This window comes from Aethalodelphis obliquidens, unplaced genomic scaffold (assembly GCF_003676395.1).
Source record: "Aethalodelphis obliquidens isolate GAN/ISIS:26980383/991018 unplaced genomic scaffold, ASM367639v1 scaffold7, whole genome shotgun sequence".
Lineage (NCBI taxonomy): Eukaryota > Metazoa > Chordata > Mammalia > Artiodactyla > Delphinidae > Aethalodelphis > Aethalodelphis obliquidens.
This window is the reverse complement of record NW_020837951.1, coordinates 17,715,526-17,727,609: the sequence shown is the minus strand read 5'-3', so window position 1 is coordinate 17,727,609 and position 12,084 is coordinate 17,715,526. Positions and strand designations below refer to the sequence as shown.

The 12,084-nt window shown below is 51.0% G+C and overlaps 1 protein-coding gene across 1 annotated transcript in view; it reads left to right on the top strand.

The window, feature by feature from the left end:
* The window catches only part of PAPPA (pappalysin 1), a 208,784-nt gene that overhangs the window by 183,729 nt on the left and 12,971 nt on the right, over nt 1–12,084 (top strand). The window contains exons 15-17 of the mRNA XM_027105071.1: nt 1,374–1,557; nt 10,352–10,562; nt 11,158–11,329. Coding sequence (XP_026960872.1) covers nt 1,374–1,557; nt 10,352–10,562; nt 11,158–11,329 — 567 coding nt within the window. The remainder of the gene's footprint in view (nt 1–1,373; nt 1,558–10,351; nt 10,563–11,157; nt 11,330–12,084) is intronic.

Here is a 12,084-nt window from a genome sequence, read left to right as displayed (position 1 = left end):
GAAGGTCCTTCCAGCGGCCCACCTGGGTGTGGCTTGGAGCCTGGCAGAAGACTGGCCGCAGGGAGAGCCATCGGGAAGTCATCAGAAGGGCGTGGGGAAGGGGGATGAGTCCCGCATGAGGGCAGTGGCAGCGGGGGGACTGGAGACGTCGCAGGACGTTGCTTCGGCCAGTGTGGCCGTGGGGTCTCGGGTGGGGGAGGCGAGCGGCAGTTAGTTAAGTCCTGAGATTTGGGGATTCCAGGTGCAGCCTCCTGGGGGGTCCTGCCAGCGGACTCCCACGTCGCGCTCCAGGTACACAGGGCACGTTCCTCGTTGCTGGGAACACCTGTTTGCACAGTCCCCGTGGGACCTCTGGGACCCTCAATTGCTTGTTTTAGACACCTGCTTTTGTGTGTCAGACACGGAAGGTCTGAAGTCCTGTGGAAACAATTAAGCTGGTTTGGGCAGTGAGGGACCTCTCCTCCCTTGGATGTGTGCTTAAGAGGGGTAAAGTGTCCCGTGCTTTTAAAATCCCAACTCAACGTTTGGCGTCCCCGATCCCCTGGGATTTGGCAGCTCCCCCCTTGAACGGAGGCCTCCGTGCTGGCTGCCGATGCCGGTCCCTCCCTTGGCTCTGTAGCGTGGCCTCGCCCTTCCACCCCTGGCCCTGCCATCTTCTAGTTTGGGTCAAATCCCTGTCGACCCTTTCATTTTCTCAGGCTCGTTCCTTCTTCACGTCTCCCTCTCCCAGCTATTGAACCGTCCCATCTCAGAGTAGGGAGTGGCTCTTAGAGCAATCCTTGGGTTCAACGCCAAAGGGACAACTCGAGGAAAGGGACCTGCCCACGATCTCATAGCACAAAGGACCAAATCCAGCTCTCCATTCTCCCCTGGCGATGCCCACTCTGTGCCAAGCAGTAGAGGATGAAACACACAGTCTCCTCCAGGGCCAAGAAAAGATACGAAGCTCAACAGCCAGCGTCCCACCGCTGTGCCGCGTTTCAGAGGCTATTTCGTGAAAGAAGTCGTCAGGCCCCGAGAGGTCTGAGTCTTAAGATTCTCAGCAACAGAATGGAAATAATGATCTGAGAGACTCTCCAGACAGCAGTGAAGAGCCTGGGCTCAATTCCCTCTCATCCTTTTTCCAGCTGTGTAACTTGGAGCTAATCCCTTAATGTCTCTCAGCCTCAGTTTCTGCAGCTGTAAAGTGGGAACTGAAACACCTCCTTCAAACAGTTGTTGGCATCATGGAAAGGGAGCTAGAGTTAAACGCTAAACATTGATCTCTGGGCGCCTGGCAAGAGCCTGCGCTGTAGCCTGGGGGAGAAGGGGGTTTCGCCACGTCTTGGGGGTTCCATCTGCCGTTCCTCACTGTGCCCGCCCCCGCCTTTCAGACAGGACCCAGTGTCACGGTGACCTGCACGGAGGGCAAGTGGAACAAGCAGGTGGTGTGTGAGCCAGTGGACTGCGGCGTCCCGGACCAGCACCACGTGTACGCTGCCTCATTCTCCTGCCTCAAGGGCACCACGTTCGGCAGCACGTGCTCCTTCCAGTGCCGCCACCCAGCGCAGCTGAAAGGTACCGTCCTTCCTGCGGGAGGCCTGGAGGCTGCTCCCAGGTCCTCCAGCTGGGGCTCAAACACCAAGGGGCGGACAGGGTTTTATCTGTGCTTCTGATTCCTTTCTGCCCATTGTATTTATGTAGACTGCCTTGCTGCGCAGCTGAGGGGAAGGTGGAGTATGGATACGTATGGCATCTGTAAGATCTTTCAAATCTTGCAAAAGAGGAAAGAGACAAGAAGGAAGGGAAGGAGGGTAGAAGGAAGGAAAAGATTCTAAGAAAGTAACATTTGGAACTGATGTGACTAGTTCACTGCGTAGGTTTAGGGCCCAGTAAGCCTAGGAGGTGAGTATTATTACTATTCTCGTTTTCACAGAGGAGGAGATCCAGGCTCAGAGAGGTGAAAGAACTTGTCCAAGATCATGCTGTTAGTGGGGGGCTCCACCATGGGGCCCAGGGCTGTCTTCTTCCACAGGCCACTGCTTCTTCTTAGGAAGGGCTCAGAGGGGAGTGGTTCTGGGCGGAAAGTGCTTACAGGGGTCTCGTGGGCAGCGTGCTGGGGGTATTTGGGTGAGTAAGACATAGTCTGGCGAGCTGGAGAAGAGAACTTATGTTGGAAACGAGTGAGAGGCTGGCCTGGGTGACCTAGACTGTCAAGACTCAACGGGCTCTTTAAACTAGTCAGGAATAACTGATTATTGGAAAGGTGGTGAAGCTGAGGTCCAGGGAGAGGAAGGAAGGACCTTGTACAAAATCGCAGAGCAAGTTAGCGGCACCGTGAGAACGACGCTCTTGGCTTCTAGTCGCGTACTGGATTTGGACGTTATACTCAATTCTCACAGGTGCCAGGACTCTCTCCTTTGCTTGGTTTATCGGAGGAAACATTGCGCCTTTATCAGACACCCCAAATGATATCGCACTAAGCAGCTGTCCTACCTTGGGGTTCATCATTCTATAGAGTGGGAATGAGTGGACTTCTGTGGAGTGGTGGCGGGGTGTGGAAGGAGGTGTGTAAATCCCCTTCAACTTAGATGTCATATTGCAAATTCATGAGTGTCAGGCATTTTGATGATTAGAGAAAGTCAATAGTGTCCCCAAATTTTCAAGGAAATATAGAACTTCAAAAGATTACCACACATAGTAAGACTCAATAAAGTGTATAGACCGAGTGGCTGGATAAATTGATGAAAGTAATACCATAAGAAATGCTTCTTTTAAGAAATGAGTGAAGGACCCGGCAATCTCATACACTGCCCCAAAAGAAAAGCAGGAAGCACTTCTGGGGTGCGTCCTTTGGGGCCCCTCATTTTTTTTTTTACCCATGAAGATTTGAATGTAAAATCATTTTATCTGAGCTTCTATAGAGATTGAGATCTGAGAGAGGTGAAGAGACCAGTGGAAACTAAACCCTCCATCTTTCAGGTTACCTGAGCCCTTCCCTTGGCCCCCATTTGCCCAGAAGTGGGACCTGTTAATAACTCCAGACTAGGAAATCACACTTCACCTCTCAATCAGAGGCCCTTGGGAAAGGGAGGTGTATAAATTAGCATTGATTATTACAGCCCTCATTGTGGCTAATAATAATCCTTAATCAAAATGATTCAGGCCCTTCTGCCATTGCTCCTCTGCTTAACTCTGGTGGAGGGGGTGACCCTACTATGTAGACATGGCCCCAGGAGGACCGCCATTTTGATAGTTGTTGATACCCACTTTGCTCTTCCCTTGAAAACACAGGGCAGCATCTCGCCAGTGGCCACATTGACCCACCAGGACCCACTGGCACACCATGACCTTGGTTCTCAGCATCATCTGATGTTCAGATTCCAGGTTTTGATGCTTGGATCTTCTGGCAGCAAAAACTGGGCAGAGGTCCTTTTACCTCTCTCTTTTTTTTTTTTTGCGGTACGCGGGCCTCTCACCGTTGTGGCCTCTCCCGTTGCGGAGCACAGGCTCCGGACGCGCAGGCTTAGCGGCCATGGCTCACGGGCGCAGCCGCTCCGCGGCATGTGGGATCTTCCCGGACCGGGGCACGAACCCGTGTCCCCTGCATCGGCAGGCAGACTCTCAACCACTGCGCCACCAGGGAAGCCCTTACCTCTCTCCTGAGCTTGTTAATGATGCCTCCCTTCTTAAGCCAGAAGATAAAGAGGTGATCAAAACAAAATTTTACCACGTTTCTTGTTGGCTTCCCTTTCCTCCCTTCGTTTTTCCTTTCCCTGCAGCGTGATTTAAGCAAAAAGAATGTGAGCTTTCATCAGACAGATTCCACGCCTGGTTCTGCCCCAACTGTTTGATCTTAGGAAAGCAGTTTCACAGCCTTGAGCCTCAGTACTCTCATTTGTAAGATGGCTGTAAGGGCAGCCACGTTGAAGTGTCATGGTGTGTACAAGAAATGGCGTGTACAAAATGCCAGGGCCCGAGAAAGCGCTTAGTAAATACTCATCTCCAGGGGGCACCCTTACGAGAATCCCTGGCTACCCTCTCGGCCCCTGACCCCTTTGTCCCATGGAGGCCTTAGTTCTGGGAGCTGTGGAGACACGATCCATCCTCCATGCTCTTCTCAGGACCTGGAGGTTAGCGTTCTCAGTCAAACAGCCACCACCCAGGAGAAGCGCTGAGTGTGGCCCTGAAACTGCTCTAATGCAGGTAGCACCGCAAACTCCCTTGCCCCTTAGAATCCAGGTGTACACAAAATACCCTGCGGACTCACAGCCCTAGAATCACTCCCGCCAAGGTCCTTTATCAAACGACCACTAAAAGCACAGACCAAACCTACAGACATGCATGAGGGAAAAAATACTACTCTCAAGTTTTAAAAAAATAACATCAAAATCATAAATGTTTAAATGGCTAAAATTGCAACGTTACTTCCATGACCTCGTCAGCCTCACCTCAACCATGTGGGGTGCCCTGGATATCAGTTCTGGAGTGGGGCTTCTGAGGCAAGCATGTGCTCATCCTACAGAAATCTTTCTAGGGACTTCCCTGGCGGTCCAGTAGTTAAGACTCCGCGCTTCCACTGCAGGGGACGTGTGTTCGATCCCTGGTGGGGGAACTAAGATCCCGCATGACGCATGACACGGCCAAAAAAAAAAATCTTTCTAAAAGGCCCACTGTCTGCTTCTGTCTAACCTCAGATTTCAACGCAGTCTATTCACTAGTTTGCAGAAGATACCTAATACCATCGAGCATCTTCTGATTTCTTTAGACTCTCCTGAAGATAGGGACGTGAGGTGAGTGCCCACACCTGCAGTGTCCAGGCTCCCGCCCAACCTCCGCTCTGTTCCTCACCCCTTACCCTCTCCCTCAGCATCCTGTCCTGACCTCCCTTCCTCTAGGAATTTCACATCCTCTCTCAGGCAGAGACCCTTTCATCTTTCTCAGAAGCAGATAGCCAGCCCTGGAGGATTCCGCTTTATCCCAAGGGTCTCATTGGGGCATCTTCCTCATAAAAACAGGGTCACCCCCAAAGGGGAGTTCTCATACCACTCCTAAGAGAATGCTGCTGCCTTCCTCTTATCGTCCTCCTACTTTGGAGATAACAGGGTCTAGGATGTCACTGGGTCCAAAGCACCACGAGATGTTGATGGTAAAGCGCTACTCAAACGCTTCCTGGGGCCTGAGGAGCGCTGTGGAGAAGAAACGTGTTCAGGATCACACAGCTGCTTAGGAAGCCGCCTTTAGATATGAGCAGTGGTAGGAATACAGACCAAGCAGCAGTTTTATCTCTTAGATAATTCTTCCTGTCTCCCTCACTCCCTCACCCCCACTCTACTCTGAACGGTCGCTCAAGCTTCAGGAGTCCAGCCTAGTCTTACTTCAGGGTTCTTAGCTGCTGCCCCAGAATCCCTTTGGCCTTTTCTAAACCATGCCCCTCAACCCAGAACTCCCATCAAACCCTGAAACAGAGGGCAGAGCTGGGAGAAGCCTAGAGGTCACCAAGGCCAATCATTTCATTGTGCAGTGCAGAAACTGAGGTCCAAGACAGGAAGGCATTTATGCAAGGTCACTGGGGCCACAAGGTCACCCAGGGGTCCTGACCCTAGAAATGGTGCCCTCTTGCTAGGTGCGCCCCTTCCCACCAACCTGGTGAAATAATCCCACTTTTGCATTCCCCAGCCCCTCCTATATGGCAGGTGTCCAACATTCCAGGCTCTTCGCTCCCTCTTCTTAGGACATTCTCCATCAATTATCCCTGTCTGTGACTGCATCTTAGCACATTCTTTTTCTTTGTGTCTAACATACGGGGCCTCTTGGTAAAGAAATTCGGAAGTGAGCGACACCGTTCTGGACAGCGGGGAGGGGGAGGGAGTGGTGAAATCTTACTCTATGACTAGTTTTGATTTTGGCATACTCCACTCGTCCACAGTCCTGATTCCATGAGGTTTTCCCTGGACAGCAGCTCCTCTTTGGCCATGCTCTTGGGTGCAGGCTCTGTAGCGGGGTCGAGAGAGCACGCAGGAGTCAGACAGACCCGGAGTGAGCCCCAGCTGTAGTTTGAGCAGCTCACTTTCCCACTCAGGGACTCACTTTTCTCACCTACAAAATGGGATTAATGACAAACTGGGTTATTAGGAGGATCAAGGAGATGGCGCCAGTGATTCTTCCTAGGCCTGCCTCATAGACTCAATTACAGACAGCTATTGGTAGAATGCCTTTCAGACATTTAGGGGGGGAAATGGACAATTTAATAATCAAAATGTGATCTGACTCACCCAGGCTGGAGCTGAGAGAGCCCAGTTTTCCTGAGCAAATGATGCTTTCTGGGACTGCCAAGCCCAGCTCAGATGTTCTCTTTAGCTCCTTGGGATTCCAGGAGCCTAGAAATGTGCTTTCAGGACTAAAATCGGCAGACGATCGCATGCTTCTCTTAGTACCTCCATTTCTCCTGCCTCAGCTTCTCCCTGACTTTATGCAGCCCTGGCACTGGGTGAGGCCTCTTCTGTATTAGTCTCCCTTGTTCTTCTTCTTCTTCTTGCGCTGTCAATTCTGTCAAGGTCTGTTTCTTTTTTTTTTTTTTTAATGAATTTATTTATTTATTTTTGGCTGCGTTGGGTCTTTGTTGCCGCACGCGGGCTTTCTCTAGTTGTGGCGAGCAGGGACTACTCTGTTGCAGTGTGCGGGCTTCTCATTGCGGTGGCTTCTCTTGTTGCGGAACACGGGCTCTAGGCGTGTGGGCTTCAGTCGTTGTTGCACACGGGTTCAGTAGTTGTGGCTCGCGGGCTCTAGATCACAGGCTCAGCAGTTGTGGCACACGGGCTTAGTTGCTCCGTGGCATGTGGGATCTTCCTGGATCAGGGATCGAACCCGTGTCCCCTGCATTGGCAGGCGGAGTCTTAACCACTGCGCCTCCAGGGAAGTCCAAGGTCTGTTTCTTAACAGGAGCAATGAAGCCGAGTCTCCTCCCACTTCTACCTTTGGTGAATGCAGCCTCCTGAGTGCTGGTTGTCCTTATCCTGGTCCAGCTAGCTGCATTTTTGTTTTCTTAATACAGTGGCCAATACCCTTCCACATCCTAAAATATTAGAGCTGGACAAGAATTTAAAGACGGCTTTGGTTTAGGGACAGAGAGGTTAGGTGACTTGTTCAAGGTCACACATAGATTCATAATACTCCACGCATTTAACAAATGGATACTGAGGGCTTACTATGTGCTTGCCACAGGGTAGGTTCTGGGAATAAAAGAATGAACAAGACCACATCCCAGACCTTAGGATGTGGGCAGTGCCGACACTGTATACAAGGCATTAAGAAAACCAGACATGGGTCTCCTGGCATTTCCCTGCTTGTATTCTACTCTAGGTTAATTTCAATCTTAAAGGCACTCTCAAAGAAATGGGGTCTTCTAGATACTCTTTAAAATACAATAATAAAAACAGATATATTTCTTTTGACAGTACATTTATAATTATTTTAATACTCACTAGAGATTGAAGTTTCCTTCGCCTGTAGACAGGCTGAGCAAGATTCATTTTCCTGACTTTAAAAGATGAGCAAACAGAAGTACAGGGTCACATAACTTACTGACATCGGCACTCTTCCCCTCAACCAGGGATTCCAGGCTCAGAAATGCCTTCACCTCGTGTCCTGAGTCATGTTCTCCCAGGAAACACAGGGAGAGGGAGAGGAATGAGAAAAGGAGGCATGGAAATGATAGAAGCGTCAGGATCTCTCCTAAAGCCAGTTACCTCTGTGGGCAGCTGGAGTTCAGTCCCGCTGGGGAGGAGTGGGAGACAGGGTAGAACATTCCTATGGAAACTGTCTTGTTAATGCCCCAGCTCCTTCACTGGTTGAGTGCTACGGCCGGGAGCACTGCCACCTCAGCGCTGTGAGCTTGCCCTGTGTGCAGCAGAGCCTCCCTGGTCAGAACAAAAGGCCTCCAGTGACAGATGGCTGCAGGTGCAGTATAGAGGTCAGAGCCAAGGGCATGGACAGCCGTGTCCTACCTACTTTCTTCAAAGCCCCAGGGTGGCTGCAGGGTGGCGGCCACAGCTAGGGCGTGGAAATGCTGATTCTGCACAGTTCAGTGCTTGCTGTGAGGTGGGGCATGTCCATGGTCCTGAATCACCGGTTCCTGCTTTAGCGTGCTTCTTCTTTTGACTGTGGTGCACGGCTAACTCCTGTTTACCCTCTCCCAGAACGTACTTTTCTGGTTTGCATTTTCTCTCTTGATTAACATTTTGCGATTTTTATGTTATTTTTTGCCACAAAGGAACCATGACTTCCGCTTAGCGATCTATGATTTGCATAGCTGGTAGGCTGTACCTTTAAAGCACCTCAGCCCTTTCTCCAGAGGTATTTGATCCTTCTTGGGAAATTTAGAGAGGGTGTGCTTCCCTTATCTTTTGTGACTGCCCTCCCCACTAAGTGCTTGCTAAGCCGGGGCTCTCCCAAACACTGCCCCCGTCACAGGGGCCAAGCGAAAAAGCACTTTATGGTCTCTGGTATCCTGGAGCCCTCTCTGCTTCTGTGGAAGCCAAATGAGTCATCCTTCCACACCCTTTTTTCTTTTTACTTGGTGTAGAAGTATCTGTAGTTTGCAGTGTCACCGTTCATCAACGTGGAATCCTCTGTGGGGCTTGCAGACCCTAAACAGTCTTGTACTCCCCAGATGACTCACACAGACACAGGAGGAGAAAGAAGAAAGTGAACGGGGAGAGAAGCAACGGAGGAGCCTACATACCCTCCCCCCTTTCTTCTTTTTCATGCTTTATTTCTCTCCATAGTGCTTTCCACCTTCTAGCCTACTAAATAGGTTGCTTTTTTAGGATATTTTAACGCGTTCCTCCCCATTCCACTGCAACATAAGCTCCAGGAGGGCAGGGTTTGGGTTTATGTTTTGTTCACTGCGTTGTCCCAACATAGACAAGAGTGGCTGGCGCAGAGTAGGCACTAAATAGATGTTTGTTGAATGAATGAAGGCTTCCATGCGACCCCTATGGTCCTTGCAGGTCTGCTACTGAAGGCAGAGGTTAGGAGGGAGAGAGGGGGGAGGTGAGGAAGAAAAGAAGGGAGGGAAGGAGGGAGAGAAGCAAATAAGGAATTTGACAGCACATTTTCTTTGGCAGCGCAGTTCGTAAATGTTGTTTCATCTGATCTTCTCATCACCCTGAAAGGCAGGAGCAATTGCTTTCTCTCTGTAGCTAGGAGACTTGGGGCTTGGCTCTCTCAGAGTAGACCCTGAGAGCTCTGCTGAGCAAGTGTAGCCAACTTGCCATTAAAAACCACAAAATCAGCTTTAGACCCCACTTTAGTCTTTTACTAACCAGGAGAACTTGGTCAAGTCACTTGTCTCTCTTAAGTCCCTGTTTCCAAATGGGAGTCATCCTACTAAGAGCACTGTGGTGGGAATAAATGAGATCACATAGCAGAAGTACTCAGTACGTCGTAAATGATCAGTCTCGTCCCTGTCACCCCTCTCCAACTTCCAAGTCCCGGAGCCTCCCATGTGATTCCAGTCCTCGTTGTCAACACCTTTCAAGAATAACGGGGAAGAGGAGAGTTTGGTTGAGAGATCCAAGTTTCGGGTCCATCTCTGATTGTCTTGGGGAGGTTTGGGGCAGGCTGTGCATCGATAATGTATGACCTGGCAGTGAACAGCCTGACTCCCCGTGTTTGACTTTTATGTGTAACGTTCCCCATCAGGCCAGCTTCCCGATGGCAGTCAGCACGTCTGTTGGAGCTGGCACGGGCTACGGGGGACGTGCTCATCTCTCAGCCGCTTTGGCAAAAGCTGCACTGAATACTGGGGCCTGAAAAGAAAATCAAGCCTTCAGATACCACAACGCTCTTACTTCCAGGCACAGGGGGGGCTAGGACAAATACAGGGGTACAGGGCTCAGAGAGGGAGCGGCAGCTAGAGGTCACACAGCACACTGATCCCAGAGGTCGGAAATGATTCTGATAGGAGCTTGCTCTGCCAGTTATGAGAGGGCAAGGGCCTTCATCTCTGGGCTCGAATGTCCATGGCAAAGGAGGGAGGATGGACTGAAGGATTATGGAGTTCCCTTTTCTATGCAGTATAAGAGGTTTCAGAATCAAGAGTCAGGAGCCTTGAATTTTAATGCACTGTCGACATGGGGTACGTCACTCCCCAAGTTGCATCTCCTTTTTTTTTTTGTGGCAGCTCTTTCTCTCCCTAGGTTCCTCAGTTATAAGTGGAAGGGTCTGGAATTATATGTGAAAGATCCTCTGGTTCTTCAAGTTGGCTTCAGTCCAGGCAGTGCCTGAATTGGGCTATCAGAGACCACGCTCCGCACCCCACCCCGACCCCACCCACCCCCCGCTAACCCTGCCTTCCTGTGTCCTCCAGGCAACAACAGTCTCCTGACCTGCATGGAGGACGGACTGTGGTCCTTCCCAGAGGCCCTGTGCGAGCTCCTGTGCCTGGCCCCACCCCCAGTGCCCAACGCAGACCTCCAGACGGCCCGCTGCCGGGAGAACAAGCACAAGGTGGGCTCTTTCTGCAAGTACAAGTGCAGACCTGGATACCACGTGCCCGGCTCCTCCCGGAAGTCAAAGAAGTAAGTGGGGCTGCAAAGGCAAACTCACACGTGCTTGGGGGGAGGAGAGCCAGGTCTGGCTGGCTGGTTAGAAGGAAGTGCTCACTTCTCTGCTAGAGACGGTACCCACCATTCCTCGCATTCTCTTTGGTGGAAATCTAGAAGGATATTGTTAACAACTGCCTGCCGGCTGTGTGCCCTCAGGCAACTGACTTCACTTCTCTGGGCCTCTACTTTTCAGTAATAAGATGGGGATGATAATAACAGTTACCACATAAGATTGCTGTGAAAAATTTGCATGAGGATGTATATGTAAAGTGCTTGCAAAGTGCCTGGTATATAGTAAATGGTGGGTACTGATACCGTCCTTGCGCCAGGATCCATCAGAGGAGACGGGCCAGCAGGGCTTGAATTTTATTTCAGTCCACAGGTAACTCTTGCTTGGCCCTGAGAAAGGAACGTTTACCTTCACCCCTACCACCCAACAGGACAGGCAGGGAATCAGGAAGGGGAAAGGGAGACGTGAGGCTAGCCGGCTCCAGAGGAACGTGGGTGCAGAGCGTGGCTCTAGCCGTTTGGTCCCTGAGATGTCTCTTCTTTTATCTCTTCCTTGAAGACGGGCCTTCAAGACCCAGTGCACCCAAGATGGCAGCTGGCAGGAGGGCGCTTGTGTTCCGGTGACTTGTGACCCTCCTCCGCCGAAGTTCCACGGGCTCTACCAGTGCACTAATGGCTTCCAGTTCAACAGCGAGTGCAGGGTCAAGTGTGAAGATAGCGATGCCACCCAGGTGAGACTCCTTGAACCTGAGGTCTGTACTTAGGTCCCGCTCCTCTCTGCTTACCAAAGAGCGGCCAGTGTTTTAAGAACCACGTCCTCGGGCTTCCCTGGTGGCGCAGTGGTTGAGAGTCCGCTTGCCGATGCAGGGGACACGGGTTCGTGCCCCGGTCCGGGAAGATCCCACATGCCGCGGAGCGGCTGGGCCTGTGAGCCATGGCCGCTGGGCCTGCGCGTCCGGAGCCTGTGCTCCGCAACGGGAGAGGCCACAACAGTGAGAGGCCCGCGTACCGCAAATTAAAAAAAAAAACAACAAAAAAAAAACACGTCCTCTAGGAGACTCTCTGTGGATGCCAGAATCGTATAATAGCAACATCAGCAACGCAGACGTGAGGGGCTGGGTTCTCGCCATCTTTCTTTGTAACCTCTCTGAGCCTCGTTGTCCTGCCTGTGTCACTGCATTTTACTGGTTCAGAGATTCTTAGCTCTGAACGCCTATGAGAGAAATCACGTGTGGAATCCCAGTGTATGAAGTCGATCCGAGTTAAGGAATGACCAAGGCTGTTTGGCCAACTTTCTACCACCATCACCACTTATGTTGGTCCCTGAAATACTTAAAATCATGACTTTCACTATCTTGGGACATCAGCTGACTCCTCAAGCATAAAGAGAAAGGGAACCATATTTAGACTAGATGTACAGTTTTGAGAATACTATGGAAGAAGGAAGGACAGAGGGAGATGGGATTTTATCTCAATCCACATGTAA